The sequence below is a fragment of the Malaclemys terrapin genome, chromosome 5 (assembly GCF_027887155.1).
Source record: "Malaclemys terrapin pileata isolate rMalTer1 chromosome 5, rMalTer1.hap1, whole genome shotgun sequence".
In the NCBI taxonomy this organism is placed as follows: Eukaryota; Metazoa; Chordata; order Testudines; family Emydidae; genus Malaclemys; species Malaclemys terrapin.
Genome location: NC_071509.1, coordinates 6,857,561 through 6,876,566, shown reverse-complemented (window position 1 = coordinate 6,876,566; position 19,006 = coordinate 6,857,561). Strand labels below are relative to the sequence as shown.

Genomic DNA, 19,006 nt, shown 5'->3' with positions numbered 1-19,006 from the left:
GGCAGGAGAAGCTCTACCGCCACTTATTGGAGAGGGTTAATTAAGTCAACGGGAGAACTTTCTCCCATCGGTTTAGAGCTAATACACGAGAGAGCTTACAGTGGCACAGCTGCATCAGTGCAGACTATGTGATCACAGTGGTCCTTTCTGACCTTGACATCTACAAATAAGCGCACAGAGTTATGGGAGGAGGGAGTACTGTTTTTTACCAGTTACAATGTCATGGTTAGGGTTGCTTGCCCACACAGCAAAACAGCCATGTGTCTAACCCATTACAGGAATCAGTCAGTGTACCTGTGTATGATGCACATATAAGATTCACCTGTTGTTGACTTTGTGGACCATCACTGTTGTTTTTAGCCACTTGTCATGTCATTTGAAGGCACAGTGAAATATTGTTGTGTGATTCTTTATAGAGAGATCCCTAATTACACTAAGTCCTTAAGGGTATGTGTATACTCCATTGTAAGCCCAGGGTTAGTGGGACTCAAGTCAGCTGACCCTGGGTTCAAGAACCCAGGGCTTGAGCATCTACACTGATTGTCGACCCTAGGTTAAGAATTGACTAAGCCAGGCCTGAACTTGTGGCTCTGGTGTCCACACTGCAGCGTGCAGACTGGAGTCCAATCAACCATATCCCAGACTCCCTAGCATCCTCCTGAAATGTGGCCGTTCTAGCCCCATGGTGCACGGTGGGAAAACTTGACTGTCCATCCTGCATGTTACAGGAAGTTGACACAGCCTGCCAACACATCCTGCCAAGCAGTCATTTTGGCCTGTGTTCTCCCAGCAACTGAAGCCAGGAGTATGGAGGAGGCGCCTTTTGAAAAAATTCTGTTGCTTACGCATTCACTCCCGTGTCAGGAAAAGGGCAGAGCTTCTGTGAGACGCTGGTGAACATTTCAGCAACATTTTCTGACTCACTGAAGAAACATGACAGAGCTTATAATGGAGGAGGAGAAGGACACAGACATGGCAGACTTCGAATTGACTGATGCTGCTCATGTCACTTGGTACAGTTGCTGATGCCCCCTACTTAGACAGTTGCTTCTGGGAGCAAGGCCACAAGCACAGACTGGTGGGACCACATCGTCAAGCAGACCTGGGATGACCAGCAGTGGGCCCAGAAGAAACACATGAAGAAAGCTACATTTCTGGAGCTTTGTAAGCAGCTTGCCCTGAGCCTCCAGCATAAAGATACACACATGAGTGGCCAAACCGGTCCAGAAATGGGTTGCTGTAACTTTGGAAGCTGGCTACCCCAGACTGCTACAGGTCCATTGCTAACCAGTGTGGTGTGGAAAAGTTGACTGTGGGTAAAGTGGTGGGAGAGGTTTCTGAGGCAGTCAGGCGTGTGGTTTACCTCAAGGTAGCAGGCATAAAAGATATTCTTGAGGTAATTGCTGGCTTTGAGAGAATGGAGTTTCCAAACTACACTAGGGCCATTGTTAGGACTTGTATCCAATGTTTGCCCTCCTCAGGAGCACATGAGTACATAAACATAAAAGGGTACTACTCCATTGTTATACAGGCCCTCGGGGACCACAGAGGTCAATTTATGAATGTCAACGTGGGTTGCACTGGAAAAGTTCATGATGCCAGGGTTGGTTGTTTTTGTTGATTGGTAGCCTATATTCATGAACAGGCTGGGACACTATTCCCACCAGATGACCTTGTCATAAATGTGTAGTTACTGTCTCCACTGTTATTCTGGGGGACCCAACATATACCCCCTTTTGTCTGGGGGTTATGAACCGTACCCTGATTTCAGAGGCCCTGGCAAATATGTGCTCCTTTCCAGAAAAATGTACTTTCAAGACTTCCTGTTTGCATTTCCCAGTTGCCACTTTGAACTCTGTGGGGTGGGGTGGAGGAGGGAGCCAAGCTGCTGGCATTCATTCCACCATTAGTGGATACATGCTTTTGTCCCTTCTGTGTCTGCTGCCAGTTCCATGACGCTTTGTTTCTTTGGGGGGAGGGGGCATCAGAAAGCTTCTCCGGGTACAGCCCCAAGATGTGCTGCTGCTTCTGCAGCAAAGTCTCTTCTGGGACTGGTTTCAGCAGCAGAGACACTTCGCTGGTCTCACTCTGCACTTTCTGCTTGCTCCCACCAGTCCCCATGCTGGTTTCTGGGGCCAGCAGATGGCTATTCCGGCTTACAGGCCATCATGTGCCATTATTTGCTCTGTGCTGGGTGCAGCACCCAGCACCTGGTCAAACTCCTAAAATGGGCATGATCTCGGTGAGTTGCCCAAGGTGCAGTTCTGGGTTCCCGATTCTCTGGTACTTGGTATTGAGCCAGTTAATCCAATCTCTGCACTTGTTACCGGTCTGGTAAATTTGCGGCGCTGCAAGCTCCTTTACTATTTGCTGGTTTGTGTGATAATTCCTGGTACCCTTACTAAAGTCCACTGTTTTTTGCTGGCCTTGCACCAGAGATTCACCAAAATCTAACTCTGTTCCCAGACCTTGAAGCAGTGTGCTTTGCGAAGGACTTCTTCTGCTCAGTCTCCATTGCAAACATAGAAGGTTCTCTGATGGTGTGTGTGCAGCTCAGTGGTCCAAAAACAATGGAAGAGTTAACTGCTGACTCAGCGAGCTGCTGCACTACCACAAGGGGAGTTGCTTCCATTTCTCTGGAGTTGATTGGCAGTTTTGGGGATAGGGAAGACGAAGGAAATTGGCCCATGGGATTGTGAAATGCTTTTGGTGGACTTCCAGGACCTACGTTGAGAGGGACTGTGTCAGCACTTGAACCCTGGGTCCCAGCTTGACTCTGACTCAAACCCTTCATTCCCACAGAGTCCTAAGAACCTGTGTCTGAACCAGAGTCTGAGGGTATGTCTACACTGCAATGCAAGACCAGGGTTAGTAGAACTCAAATTTAGCAGACCCTGGGTTTGTTAACCTAGGGCTTGAGCATCTACACTGCCTTCTAATCTCCAGGTTAGGAATTGTTGAACCCTGTATCTTAGCTTGGGGCTCCAGTTTCTACACTGCATAGTGCCGGCCTGAGTCCAACCACCTGTGCCCTAGACTTCCTAGTGTCCTCCCAAAATGTGACCTTTCTAGTCCTTTGTTTGTGGTGCACTGTGGGAAAACTTTATTATCTACCAAACTTGACTGTCTAGGGGTACGTAGATTTCAGAGTAACAGCCGTGTTAGTCTGTATCCGCAAAAAGAAGAACAGGAGTACTTGTGGCACCTTAGAGACTAACAAATTTATTAGAGCATAAGCTTTCGTGGACTACAGCCCACTTCTTCGGATGCATATAGAATGGAACATATATTGAGGAGATATATATACACACATACAGAGAGCATAAACAGGTGGGAGTTGTCTTACCAACTCTGAGAGGCCAATTAATTAAGAGAAAAAAACTTTTGAAGTGATAATCAAGCTAGCCGAGTACAGACAGTTTGATAAGAAGTGTGAGAGTACTTACAAGGGGAGATAGAGTCAATGTTTGTAATGGCTCAGCCATTCCCAGTCCTTATTTAAACCGGAGTTGATTGTGTCTAGTTTGCATATCAATTCTAGCTCTGCAGTCTCTCGTTGGAGTCTGTTTTTGAAGTTTTTCTGTTGTAATATAGCCACCCGCAGGTCTGTCACTGAATGACCAGACAGGTTAAAGTGTTCTCCCACTGGTTTTTGAGTATTTTGATTCCTGATGTCAGATTTGTGTCCATTAATTCTTTTGCGTAGAGACTGTCCGGTTTGGCCAATGTACATGGCAGAGGGGCATTGCTGGCACATGATGGCATATATCACATTGGTAGATGTGCAGGTGAACGAGCCCCTGATGGTATGGCTGATGTGATTAGGTCCTATGATGATGTCACTTGAATAGATATGTGGACAGAGTTGGCATCAGGGTTTGTTACAAGGATAGGTTCCTGGGTTAGTGGTTTTGTTCAGTGATGTGTGGTTGCTGGTGAGTATTTGCTTTAGGTTGGGGGGTTGTCTGTAAGCGAGGACAGGTCTGTCTCCCAAGATCTGTGAGAGTAAAGGATCATCTTTCAGGATAGGTTGTAGATCTCTGATGATGCGCTGGAGAGGTTTTAGTTGGGGGCTGAAGGTGACAGCTAGTGGTGTTCTGTTATTTTCTTTGTTGGGCCTGTCTTGTAGGAGGTGACTTCTGGGTACTCGTCTGGCTCTGTCAATCTGTTTTTTCACTTCAGCAGGTGGGTATTGTAGTTTTAAGAATGCTTGATAGAGATCTTGTAGGTGCTTGTCTCTATCCGAGGGATTGGAGCAAATGCGGTTATATCTTAGAGCTTGGCTGTAGACAATGGATCGTGTGGTGTGTCCTGGATGGAAGCTGGAGGCATGTAGGTAAGTGTAGCGGTCAGTAGGTTTCCGGTATAGGGTGGTATTGATGTGACCATCGCTTATTAGCACAGTAGTGTCCAGGAAATGGACCGCTTGTGTGGATTGATCTAGGCTGAGGTTGATGGTGGGATGGAAATTATTGAAATCATGGTGAAATTCCTCAAGGGCTTCTTTTCCATGGGTCCAGATGATGAAGATGTCATCAATGTAGCGCAAGTAGAGTAGGGGCATTAGGGGACGAGAGCTAAGGAAGCGTTGTTCTAAGTCAGCCATAAAAATGTTGGCATATTGTGGGGCCATGCGGGTACCCATAGCAGTGCCGCTGACTTGAAGGTATATATTGTCCCCAAATGTGAAATAGTTGTGGGTGAGGACAAAATCACAAAGTTCAGCCACCAGGTTAGCTGTGACATTATCAGGGATACTGTTCCTGATAGCTTGTAGTCCATCTTTGTGTGGAATATTGGTGTAGAGGGCTTCTACGTCCATAGTGGCCAGGATGGTGTTTTCTGGAAGATCACCGATGGATTGTAGTTTCCTCAGGAAGTCAGTGGTGTCTCGAAGATAGCTGGGAGTGCTGGTAGCGTAGGGTCTTAGGACAACTCCCACCTGTTTATGCTCTCTGTATGTGTGTATATATATCTCCTCAGTATATGTTCCATTCTATATGCATCTGAAGAAGTGGGCTGTAGTCCACGAAAGCTTATGCTCTAATAAATTTGTTAGTCTCTAAGGTGCCACAAGTACTCCTGTTTTTCTTTTTAGGGGTACGTATACACTGCAGTTAGACACCCTTGGCTGGACCGCTGCCTTGGGCTTGTGGGGCTTGGGCTAAGGTACTGTTTAATTGGGGTGTAGACGTTCCGGCTCGGGCTGCAGCCTGAGCTCTGGGACCCTCCTATCTCTCAGGGTCTTAGAGCCCAGGCAACATAAAAACCCTTCCCCACCAAAAATCAAATCTTATCAGTAAGAAATATACACAGTTAAAACATATATTGCAATTTAAAAACTACTAGTACGTTTCTTAAAGATGCCTCATTTTTCCACAGCTATTGTAAAAACAGGTTTTGATGATGGAAGACTTCAAGAGTCTAATTCCAGTTGTATCGTTGTATCCTGAGCCTGAACATCTGCGCCTCAATTAAACAGTCCCTTAGCCCAAGTCAGTTGGCCTGGGCCAGCCGTGGGTTTTTAATTGCAGTGTAGACATACCCTAGAGGATAAAGAGAGTCAGCCTATGGGACTGTGGAATACTTCTGGTGGACTCCCAGAGCATGAATACAGTGGGGCTGCATCTACGCTGCAAAGCAATAGGGCTTGAACCCTGGGTCCTGAGTTGCCTCAGGTTTGGACTCTCCATCCCTGTGGGGTCCTGGGACCCTGGGTTCAAGCCCAGGGTTAGCACAAGTTGTTTGTAGGTGGTGTGGGGGTTTGGGCTCAAGCCTGAGTCTGAGCCCAAGCTTACATTGCAGTGTAGACATATCCTTAGGGTGTTAAAACTTCCATCCTTTCAATACATGTGGTATTATCCTATAGATTTCCTTTTGCTCCCTGATAACTAGATGAAAAATGTGCACAGATACAGGTTTAATTAACTGTTGCACAAAAGAATCCATGTAATACCATCTTAGGTAGTTTCTTTAATATGCAAATGAAAAGTTCACCCTTGTCTTCAGCATTGTAAGCTTAAAATTTTCATGTACATAACCACAGTTTTCACAAGTACAAACTCTATTTGTAAGAGGTCTGTGTCTGAAGGGACACTGTCCTGCCTAGCTAAGGTTTGGTTCTCGGGTGTACCAATGACCTTTGCAATTGGTAAGGAAAAGAGACATCGCTTTTATAGGAGTTAGAAAATCATAAGGTAGATAGAGGCACAGGTTAATTTGTCTATTTCTCTCTTGCGAATTTTTGGCAGCTGTTCTTTGTCTACAGTTTAAACAAAAACGTACTTATGTTGAACCATATGCGTGGGCCTTTCCACTTCAAGCAACGTGTGCACTCTCTGAGAAAATAATCAATTATGAAATAAGAGCAACATTAATTAATTTAGGATGGGATGCTGTGGGACTAGTAAACAGGATATAAAACCTTTTAGTTATAGATCAGCAGTTTAAATTCATCTATAATAATGGCTGTAAGTGGTTTATGTGGAATTAATATATGGTCTCATTCCAGGTCCTAGTGAAGAGGGGTCCATATCACAGCCAGCACTAATGAGCATTGTTGTCGACGGTATTTTAGAGACGTCAAGGATTTGATGGGCCATAGCGATAGAATTATCCGCTTTCCCCTAGGGTTGGCCTTATGGCCCCTTATTAAGTCATGATGGTGAAAGACCAATGAAGGAAGGGTAGGGGGAGTTTTACGCTGTTTGTGTTTGTACTATTTCTGTAGATAAATAGAAGGCAAGTACTTTTTACTGTTTGTCACCAGTATTAAATTTACCTCAAATGTTGCTCTTCTCTGCTAATAAACACATTGTTATGTGACTGAGTGGTAATTCTATTGTAGTACTGTTTAGTCTGTTGTTGTTGTTTTTTAAACTTTGTTGTTAGCAAAGCCGGCTACTTGATATTTTAAGTAACTGAGTTGATGTATTAGTCTGGTTGCAGTCTGTGTTTTTAGAGTAATTCTGTGAATATACAATCATTTGTGTGTTTAAAAAAAATCCTTCCAGTATTAATAAATCTGAGTTTGAGAGCTGAAGTTGCTAAATCTGATTTTCTGATTTGTGGTCAGTTTTTGCATTTCATTCTGTTGGTCTATTGAAACTTGATTGATAGGTTTCACTCTCTGGTTCACTTGTATTAGGATTTTGCTTTTGTGTGGGTTGTTGGAACCACACAGGAAGATCTAAATAAAGAAAATGCTTTTAAATAATAAAACATTTCACATTAAATGTTGTAAGCTTTTTTTTCAGCAAAATCTATTGACCCTTTGTACTGCTTCATCTTCCTTTTGATTTATAAAAAAATGAAACCCACAGTGTTCATGGCTTGATAACTCTCTTGTATATGTCTAACTGTGGAGCATGAAAAAAGTTACTTTCGAAAACGGGACTTCAGGACTACGATTTTCAAAAGTGACTTAAGTACTTAAGAGCCTAAGTCCCATTGAAAGCCAATGATGCTTAGACTTTTAAGTCACCTAAGTGCTTTGGAAAATGTTACCTCAATACTGTAAATTACAGTTTTGCCATCTGTTAATGTTAAAAATGAACTAATTGCTTTTGATGTTTTTTTAAATCCAAAAAGTCTCTGAGGTGTATTTGTAAAACAGATATTGTTTATAGCATTTTTCCACTCTGGAGGTCCTCCAAGTCCCTCTTAGAGCTCTGAAGGTGTTAAGCTTCTCTATACTCACTCCCTTCATTTGTTTGCCTGTTGTCCTTACATTACTGCAACTGCTTGTCCCAGTCAAGAAGAGAGGCTGGAGCCAGTTAAAGCCTGAGCAGTCCAGAAGACCTTCTTACAGAATGATATAATGCACTGCTGGTTTAGGATAGAACAGTCAGAATACACAGCATTCAAAGTTATGAATTAATATAAGAGTACAATTTTTAGTTCATTTCTAGGATGCCCATCCTTAGTATCTAGGTGATAACATTATAAATATACGAAATACTGATGTTAGTGAGTCAAACTGTATGAGAATCAGTGACAGTATAGGACTCAAGTGACTTTTATTCCCAATAGTATGTTAGTAAAAAGATCTCTCTCATAATGGTTCTAGTTGTCATATCATCTGGTGTTGGGGTGGCACCAGCTACACTGCAAATTTCCCCAGACCTTAAGTACCTAGATCATGTTTTGATCTTTTTTACATAGGGAAAACCAAACCATGTTTAAGGAATGATGGGCCTCTGCCAGGCTCAAGTACAGTGCTTAAATATGGTAGATATTTGTGTGGTGTAGACCGAGGACCAATATTAGAAAAATTCTAGGGTTTTTGTTTTTCATTAGTATTGGGAATGCAATTTAACCTCTTATCAGCTTGTTTTTGTTTAATTTAAGGATAAGACTCCAGCCTTAGCTTGCTTTTGTGCCAGGTATTTCTTTTTATCTCCAGCTTGTGGGTTGTTCATACAGTACCATGTGTTGTGTAATACCAGAGTGCAGTTATGACAACTTAGCTTCAATTTCATTTGCTTTGGTGTTGAACTCTCTGTAATGATACTTAGTATACGTGGGTTTATTTGTGTTTAATGAAATATGTTCCAAAGGTTAGTGAGGGATGTAAATCATTTACAGATTAGTATTCAGATCTTGTTTTTTACCAAGGAAACTTTGTTGATAAAGTTTTGGGTTATTTCTTTTAACTTAAACAGTTCATTTTTGTTTTTGTATTGTTCAAATATGTCTAAGTTCTGTCAACACTGGAGCATGCAAGGTTCCCTGGAATGTTTGAGACATTATCTTATATTGCCTTTGATAGTTTTTCTGTAGTGAATCCCAGAGTAATTGTTTCCAGAGCAGGTCGTTCACAATGATTCCTGGGTAATGGCTGATTGTTTTTTAGCTCCTGAGATTTACTCCGTTTCCAAAGTCTGCACAGTATCAGTTGCAGGCAAAGTGCCTTCAGAGTTGAAACATTAGCTTACTTAAAACAGTAAGATTCCCAGGCTCCCCATTGCCGCTGTTTTCAAAAGATTAAGGTATATAGAAAAGAGGGCCAAATTTTTCAAATATTCGTAGTGCCTAGATTAGGTACCTGAGTCCATGTTTAAAAATATAAATGGATAGTCTGACTTTTCAGAAATGTTGAACAATTGAAAAAACAAACAAAAATACTCAAAGCCGCCTCACTGAAGTTCACGGCATCTGCAGGAGCTTAGCATAACTCTGAAAATTGGGCCACTGCTCTAGTTGCCCAAAAATGGATTCGGTGCGGAACTTCAGGCTGAAAAGTTTTGGGCCCAGATATTTTAAGTTGGAAAGTATAAAATATAGAGCTGTGTGGAGAATGAAAATTCAATCAAGACATCAAAATTGTTTTAGTTCCAGTTAGGAACAAACACCCAAAATTTGAAATTTCTGAGTGAAAGAAAATTTTCCAAAATTTCATTTTGGGTGAATTAAAATAGTCAGCTTCAATAAAACTGGAACATTTCACTTCCATTTGACTTTTATTTATCATATATAGCCTACACATTTAAAAAAAAATGTAAACAAGTCATTTAGAAAGGAAAAAGTGAAAACATTTTTTTCTTAAATGTTGAAATGGGACATTTTGACATAGTTGGAACTTCTTTCCATTTTTGATGAAATCAACATGATTTCATCAAGTATGTTTCATTTTGATGGAGCTGCATTCTCCGCAAATGGTTCTGTCTTACTTTTTCCTGACCAGCTCAAATAAAATATATTTCTCTGAGAACTTGCTAAGTTGCTTTAAAATACAAGCATGTTCTCCAGTGGAGCGTCATGTAGCTGCTCAGTTGCTAGAAAATGTTGCTGGAACATGTTGATTTCTACTTCACAATGTTTTTAATGCCAAAATTCTCTTGTAAAAATTCTTTTGGAACTCTTGTTTTTATAATGCATCTGTGAGGACCCACTAGGACTACTCGGTCTCATTTTATCTGTATCAGTCAAACTGGGCCGGATAGTTCTGGTCTTGATCTTGCACTCTCCCCTAAATTCCAATGGATTCTCAGATTCTCTCAGGATGGGCTGCACGTGTGCACTGCTGCTCCTCCCTTGGGAAAGGATGTTGTTCAGCCCCAGTCAATAGTTAAACTGAGGAAAAAGGAAGGAATCGGTGACTTGTAGTGGTTTTAAATCTCACAAGCCCTTGGATTCCAGAAGCCTGGTGAGCTTGTAAACAGTGGAATGACCTACATGAGGGGGAGGGTGAATGATGTCATGGCTTAGTACTCAGTTCTCTTCGGAAGGGAGGCTGAGAGGCAGGATTTGGAGAAATTTTTCACATTTATCTCCTGGGAAGGACTCTTGCTTCCATAGTACCTGAAATAGTGGGGACTTATCAGTGTGTAATTAAAAAATAGAGTTTTCAGTTGATCTAATAACTGAAACAGAGGTAGGATATGAGATACAAAGCCAATACTCTCCAGAAGTGCAGCTTCTTGGAGTAATGGCTTTTCTGCAGCCTGAGGACGGTTTTAATCACAGTTAACTCACATGATTAACTCAGAATTAATCTCCATTTAAAAAAAATAATCTCGATTAGTCACGGTTTTAATCGCACTGTTAAATAATATTTAATAAATTTCAATTGGTGTACTATTTGTGGATGGTTTGTCTACATTTTCAAATATATTGATTTCAATTACAGCACAGAATATAAAGTGTACAGTGCTCACTTTATATTATTTTTGATTACAAATATTTGTACTAAAAATAAGTGTTTTTACGTTCACCTCATACATGTACTGTAGTGCAATTTCTATCGTGAAAGTGCTACTTACAAATGTAGATTTTTGTTTTGTTACATAACTGCACTCAAAACAAAGCAATGTCAAACTTTAGAGCCTACAAATCCACTCAGTCCTACTTCTTGTTCAGCCAATTGCTAAGACAAACAAGTTTGTTTACATTTACGGGAGATAATGCTGCCCGCTTCTTATTTACAATGTCACCTAACAGTGAGAACAGGCATTCGCAAGGCACTTCTGTAGCCGGCATTGCAAGATATTTACATGCCAGATATGCTAAACATTCATATACCCCTTCATGCTTCGGCCACCATTCCAGAGGACATGATTCTGTGCTGCTGATGATAAAAAATGCATTAAATTTTTGACTGAACTCCTCGGCGGGGGAGAATTGTATGTCTCCTGTTTTGTTTTACTCACATTCTGCCATATGCTTCATGTTGTAGCAGTCTCAGATGATGACCCAGCACATGTTGTTCATTTTAAGAACACTTTCACTTCAGATTTGACAAAACGCAAAGAAGGTACCAATGTGAGATTTCTAAAGATAGCTACAGCGCTTGACCCAAGGTTTAAAAATCTCAAATGCCTTCCAAAATCTGAGAAGGACGAAGTGTGGAGCATGCTTTCAGAAGTCTTAAAAGAGCAACACTCTGATGTGGAAACTTACAGAACCCGAACCACCAAAAAAGAAAATCAACCTGCTGGTGGCATCTGACTCAGATGATGAAAATGAACATATGTGGGTCCACAGTGCTTTGGATAGTTATTGAGCAGAACCTGTCATCAGCATGGAAAGGTGGTGGTCAAAGCATGCGGGGACATATGAATCTTTACTGCATCTGGCATGTAAATATCTTGCGACGCTGGCTACAACAATGCCAGGCGAACGCCTCTTTCTCACTTTCAGGTGACATTGTAAACAAGAAGCAGGCAGAATGATCTCCTGCAAATGTAACCAACCTTGTTTGAGTGATTGGCTGACCAAGAAGTAGGACTGAATGGACTTGTAGGCTCTAAAGTTTGACGTTTTATTTTTTAGTGCAGTTATTTTTTTGTTCATAATTCTACGTTTGTAAGTTCAACTTTCATGATAAAGAGATTGCATTACAGTACTTATATTAGGTGAATTGAAAAATACTATTTCTTCTGATTTTTACATTGCAAATATTTGTAATAAAAATAAATATAAAGTGAGCACTGTACACTTTGTATTCTGTTGTAACTGAAATCAATATATTTGAAAATGTAGAAAACATTCAAAGATATTTTAAATAAATGGTATTCTATTATTAACAGCGCAATTCATCACGGTTAATGTTTTTAATCATGCAGTTAATGTTTTTAATTGCGTGACAGCCCTAGTTTTTATAACATGTTATGATAGAAATTGCTAATTATCCTTGACTTATGAGGTTCTATTCGGTACCTGCTGTTACAAATAATTTTGTCTGTACCTTTTAATAAGATTGGATTTTATATCATTTAAAATTTGCATTTGTGTTGCTTGAAATGGAGTATTAGTATACTCCTTTCAGGTGATACACAGGCCTGAGTCTTAACTGGCCAATTGAAATGCTAAAGTGAAAATAATTACTCCCAGGGAGAAAAGGAAACATCAGGGAAATATGGTTTAATTGAAGACACTTAATCACTCACTCCACACCAGTACAGCTGGGGTGCATCCTCGATTACTCTCAAATTCTTCCATAGGTAGGGTTTTGTTTTTGTTTTTACACCAACACCTCAAATGCTAGATTTAATGAATCTGCTAAGGAGTGGCTAAAATCATCCATTCAGTCTGTGTCCAGCAGTGATGCATTTCAACTAAGACCATGGAAAATAATTTTGAGTAGTCTAAGGGGAAACAAATTGATGGAAGAGGCAGCATTTTTAAGAAATAAACTTATACCAGGAACAGGGACCATTGCCCGCAATGTGGGTTATCAAAGTCTTCGAAGCAGAAATGAGTTATAACTGATCCAGGCACTGACAGAGAGGGTTATTACATTTGAAAATGGAGTGGAGAGTAAGGAGAGTTGAGCGCATAGGTCTTGGAGAAGAGTCTATAACATACGTCCAATCTAGACTGGACCATGAATTACCCTTTAGACTCTAAGAGTACTTGTGGCACCTTAGAAACTAACAAAAATAAATGTGTTAGTCTCTAAGGTGCCACAAGTACTCCGCATTCCTCTAGACTCTGCTTTTGAAAGTAATATTTCTTTGTATTTTGGAAGTTTTACTTTTGTAGTAACTTTGCAGATTGTTTCAACAAATCTTTCATTTTCTATTTGTTTTCACTACAGTACTTAAAAACAAGTACCTTATTTCATCACTTTTGGCTGCTATACTAAGGGAAGTTCTATTGCCATCCTCCCTACATTACTCTTTCTGTACCTGTCTTCCGTTATGAAAGAAATACCATTTGGCTGAGTTGCTGGTCTGAGAAGGAAGCCAGATGAGAACACCACTTTGAACTTCCTGGCACAACTTGTGGGTACTCTGGCTAGTTACGAGAAGGGGTACAGACCAAGAGTACAGTAGCAGAATCCCAATTGTCTGATGGATTTGTGTGTGTATTTTTTTATAACGGCCATTCAATAAATGCAAACCTAAAGCTGGGTGCTTTAATCAGGGCATTTTTTGAACCTAAGATGTTTGGAAAAACTCAGGTATTTAATCACATTAGAAACCTACATTTCTAATTTTTATTTACAGGCTAACTGGATCTTCCGGATATGTAACAGATGGGCCTGGACATTATAAATACAAAACAAAATGCACATGGCTCATTGAAGGAAAGTAAGTAACAAACATCTTAATTTTTATAGCGCGTTATTTACAATAATTTTAAGTGCAGTTCAATTAGTGAACACATTTAGACCTTGGTTTCACTCACTTTTATGAATTATTATGGGAAAGAACACACTCACAATAATCAACATTGCCCTTTCTTTCTAAATGATGATTTTCAAGGACTTGACTGCTTTATAAAATTGGATAGTTGAAAAGCTCAAAACAAATAGAAGTTTGGTTTGGTGTTAAAATGATTTAAATATGGTTGCAAACTCTCCAGATTTCCGAATTTCAGATGTTTGGCTAGACTGCATTTGTAACTTTTTTCTTTTCTTTCCCCAAATGTCAAAAGCAGAGAGCTCTAACTTTAAAAAATCCTGTGCATGAAAAAAAAAATCAATTTTCAAATAAATGCTGAGCTTCTGTTGCTTTCCAAATGTGTATTTACTCATTAGTTCCCAATGACTTCAGAGGAATGGTTGCCCTTCTTGCAAAGGTCTCTTAAAGTCTGAAAAGGCAGTTAGGAATCTCCCACATCAGGGATCGGCAACCTTTGGCACGCAGCTCATCGAGAAAAGCTGCTGGCGGGCCGGGATGGTTTATTTACCTGCAGCGTCCGCAGGTTTGGCCAGTTGCAGCGCCCACTGGCCGCCGTTCGCCGTTCCAGGCCAAGGCGGGCTGTGGGAAGCGCTCCGGGCCGAGGGATGTACTGGCCGCCACATCCTGCAGCCCCCATTTGCCTGAAATGGCAAACGGCGGTCAGTAGGAGCTGCAATTGGCCAAACCTGCGGACACTGCAGGTAAACAAGCAGTCTCGGCCCGCCAGCAGCTTTTCCTGATGGGCCGCGTGCCAAAGGTTGCCTGTTGTGTGTGGGTTACAACAGCCTCCTGGGTATAGTGATCTGTTCTCCTCTAGTGGCACTGAGACCACTTAGAGAGTAATGAGTCTGCTACAGTCTTAGTTAAGAGCCAGGTGGCTTTTAGCTCATGCATTTAGCTCCAGAGGTCCCAGGTTCAAGCCTGCCTGCTGATGACCGGGGTCTGTCAGTGTTACACTGTGACATTGATAATTTTTTATTGCTTTTTCTGACTTTTTTGCAGTAATTTTAAGAGTGACACTTACAGTGTTTAGCTTCTGACGATCATCTGATTAGTGGTTTAACCATCATAAAGGTGTGTGTGTTTGTGTGTGTGAGTGCCGGCACCAGAGCTGCAAAATCAGTCTAATTTTTAAATATTTGAACTGTCAGCTGTCATGCATTAAGCAACATAGCTTTAAATGAGATTGAAGCAGAACTGTGGGACTCTGGAAAGAGGCTAAATGGGCAGGTTGCTGAGTAAAGACTAGGTTTTGTGATGGAATGAGTGACTTCACCTGTGCTGAAATTCCTGGGAGTTGAGGTCACTCAGCATCTTGCAGGATCAGGGTCCCGAAGATCCTGAAACAGCAACGAATACATTTTTACCTATGTTCTCTGTACACTTAGGTTCCGTTGGTTTTGTAGGAAGATTTGACTCCACCCTGTTTTGAATTTCAAATAATAGAAGATGTCTGTGTTTGTCTCTGTGGTATGTTCCTTAAAATTCCCCAAAGCTCAGCAATTCTCTTATAACAAGCTTTAATCTCATAGCACTAGGCTAAAGTTTTCTACTCATTAACTTTTTTTTACCCAAGAAAATGTTCTATTCACAGTTCCCTGATAAATATCAACATAGCTAATCTTAGTTCATGTGCAGTGTTTCCTTGCATGTATCCTGCTGCTTTCCCAGGAAAACATATATTTTATGAGTGAGCGAGCTAGAAATCTTCTTCCTCAGTCATACCACATCTTTGGTGCTAGGAGATGAACAAAATGAACATGTGTTAGTCGAAGTGCTGAGCTACACCCAAAGCTCTTCCAGCTTCACCTTCTCACTTGATTTTAGTCTTGGCATCAGAGGATAGTGGGAATGGGGGCTTCAAGCTGGGCAGAAAGGAGATAGTAGAGAATTATGCTGCCAAAAACAAAGTACACATCCTTAGAGAAATAGTCTATACTATCTCTGGTTTGCCAAATGTAAAGGTATGCAATTCTGAAGTATAGTTCCACTCTGAAAAGTTTCTATACAACTATCAACTGTGCAGGTGTCTGTCTTCACCTCATGCTTGGAGTGCATCCTGTGCTGTTAAGAGAGCTCTAGAGTCTACTATCAGAGGGGTAGCCGTGTTAGTCTGAATCTGTAAAAAGCAACAGAGGGTCCTGTGGCACCTTTAAGACTAACAGAAGTATTGGGAGCATAAGCTTTCGTGAGTAAGAACCTCACTTCTTCAGATGGAAGTGAAGAAGTGAGGTATTGCGTCTGAAGAAGTGAGGTTCTTACTCACGAAAGCTTATGCTCCCAATACTTCTGTTAGTCTTAAAGGTGCCACAGGACCCTCTGTTGCTAGAGTCTACTATAGACTATCTATAGACAAAGGTGTATAACAAGATCCAGTAGCTGGAAATTGAAGCTAGACAAATTCAGACCGGAAATATGACTGCTGAATATTCCCTACGTTTTCATGTTTGGTAGGCTCACAATGCCTATAAAACAGGGACTGTTGGAACCTGCGAAGCACTTGTGGCAGACTCCAGCAAAGATTCCACCCTTCAAAGGGATTTGAATACTTGTGTTCTCATCCAGTGCCAGGATCTCTTGAAGCAGCTGTCCAGGAGAAGTTCAAACAGCAAGGACCTCCCAAACAAACACAAAGGGAGAAAGCTCCCGCTTTGTGGGGTCTATTTGGGCAATAAAGTTTACTTACTAGGCAGTCCCTAGATGTGAGAAACTAATTACCCAGAACTGCTAGCAAAATACAATTACTTGCCCTGGGACAAGCTGTCTCAATTTACAGTCACACTTTCTCTAGAGTCTAGGAAAGAGTTCAAATCTATGATAAATGAGGAGCAGCTGATATCTCGCACTTCTCTATGAGCTGCACTAGATGCCTCTAATACAGCGTTACTCACCACGGTCACATCTGAGATGTGAAGATTATCCTGGTTACAAGCATTCGGGATTCCCATGGAGGTCCAAATAACAATTGATTAGGGCTGTCGATTAATTGCAGTTAATTCACGCGATTAACTAAAAAAAATTAATCCCAATTAAAAAAATTATTTGTGATTAATTGCAGTTTTAACTGCACTGTTAAATAATAGAATACCAGTTGAAATTTATTAAATATTTTGGATGTTTTTCTACATTTTCATATATATTGTATTCTGTGTTATTGAAATCAGTGTATATTTTGCTTACAAATATTTGTACTGTAAAAATGATAAACAAAAGAAATAGTATTTTTCAATTCACCTTATACAAGTACTGTAGCGCAATCTCTTTGTAGTGAAAGTGCAACTTACAAATGTAGATTTTTGTTGTTACATAACTGCACTCAAAAACAAAACAATGTAAAACTTCAGAGCCTACAAGTCCACTCAGTGCTGCTACTTGTTCAGCCAATCGCTAAGACAAACAAGTTTGTTTATATTTACAGGAGATAATGCTGCCCTCTTCTTATTTACAATGTCACCAGAAAGTGAGAACAGGCATTTACATGGCACTTTTGTAGCCTGCATTGCAAGGCATTTTCGTGCCAGATATGCTAAACATTCATATGCCTCTTCATGCTTCAGCCACCATTCTAGAGGACATGCTTTCATGTTGATAACACTCATTTAAAAAAATAAGTGTTAATTAAATTTCTGACTGAATCCCTGGGGGCAGAATTGTATGTCCCCTGCTCTGTTTTATCCGCATTCTGCCATATATTTCATGTTATAGCAGTATTGGATGATAACCCAGCACATGTTGTTCATTTTAAGAACACTGTCGCTGCAGATTTGACAAAACGCAAGGAAGGTACCAATGTGAGATTTCTAAAGATAGCTACAGCACTCGACCCAAGGTTTAAGAATCTGAAGTGCCTTCCAAAATCTGAGAGGGACAAGGTATGGAGTTTGCTTTCAGAAGTCTTTAAAAGAGCAACACCAATGCGGAAACTACAGAATCCGAACCACCAAAAAGAAAATCAGCCTTCTGCTGGTGGCATCTGACTCGGATAATGAAAATGAACACGTGTTGGTCTTCACTGTTTTAAATTAAATAAATAAATAAATTAATGGAGATATCCCATCTCCTAGAACTGGAAGGGACCTTGAAAGGTCATCGAGTCCAGCCCCCTGCCTTCACTAGCAGGACTAAGTACTGATTTTGCCCCAGATCCCTGAGTGGCCCCCTCAAGGATTGAACTCACATCCCTGGGTTTAGCAGGCCAATGCTCAAACCACTGAGGTATCCCTCCCACAATCCAAAATATCCCTCCCTCCAATATTTTGGATTGTTATTGAGCAGAACTCGTCGTCAGCATGGACGCATGTCTTCTGGAATGGTGATTGAAGCATGAAGGGACATGTGAATCTTTATCGCATCTGGCACGTAAATATCTTGCGATGCCGGATACAATAGTGCCACAAGAACGCCTGTTCTCACTTTCAGGTGACATTGTAAACAAGAAGTGGGCAGCATTATCTCCTGCAAATGTAAATAAACTTGTTTGAGTGGCTGAACAAGAAGTAGGACTGAGTGGACTTGCAGGCTCTAAAATTTTACATTGTTTTATTTTTAAATGTACATAATTCTACATTTGTAAGTTCAACTTTCATGATAGAGATTGCATTACAGTACTTGTATTAGGTGAATTGAAAAATACTATTTCTTTTGTTTTTTTACAGTGCAAATACTTGTCATCAAAAATATAAAGTGAGTACTGTACACTTTGATCTCAATTACAACACAATACAATATATATGAAAATGTAGAAAACACCAAAAATATTTAAATAAATGGTATTCTATTATTGCTTAACAGTGCTATTGATCGTGGGATTAATCGTGTTTAATCTTTTTAATCACTTGACAGCCCTACAATTGAGGGCTTTCTCTTTGACGACAATGCATTTCTTAATTCAAAGACAGATGAGGCCTTGCATTCTTTAAATGACTCCCAGGCTGATCCTCATTCCCTGGGCCTGTATGTCTCAGCTCCAAGAAGGAAGAGATAAGGTACCCATATTTATTCAGACTCCACTAGCATTTCAATTCATGTAACTTTAAAATACTTCACCACCCTCCTATCCAGGGCCATATTGTGTTTTCTCATCATACAGTAGATCGGGGTTCTCAAACTTCATTGCACCACGACCCCCTTCTGACAACAAGAAATTACTACACGACCCCAGGAGGAGGGATTGAAGCCTGAGCCCGTGTGAGTCCCACTGTCACGGAGGGTGGGACAAAGCCAAAGCCTGAGCCCCCACCAGGGGGCCTGTAACCTAAGCCTCGCCACTCAGGGTTGAATCCCTTGGGCTTTGGCCCTTAGCGGTGGATCTCGGGCTTTGGCCCCGAGCCCCTGCAAGTCTAAGCCAGCCTTGGTGACCCCATTAAAATGGGGTCAGA

The 19,006-nt window shown here is 40.9% G+C and overlaps 1 protein-coding gene and 1 long non-coding RNA gene across 3 annotated transcripts in view; one reads left to right on the top strand and one right to left on the bottom strand.

Moving 5' to 3' along the window:
• The window catches only part of ATRN (attractin), a 251,846-nt gene that overhangs the window by 41,702 nt on the left and 191,138 nt on the right, over nucleotides 1–19,006 (top strand). The window contains exon 2 of the mRNA XM_054028816.1: nucleotides 13,452–13,535. Coding sequence (XP_053884791.1) covers nucleotides 13,452–13,535 — 84 coding nt within the window. The remainder of the gene's footprint in view (nucleotides 1–13,451; nucleotides 13,536–19,006) is intronic.
• LOC128837583 (uncharacterized) overlaps nucleotides 1–19,006 on the bottom strand; it is an 84,396-nt gene that overhangs the window by 22,096 nt on the left and 43,294 nt on the right. The window lies entirely within an intron of this gene.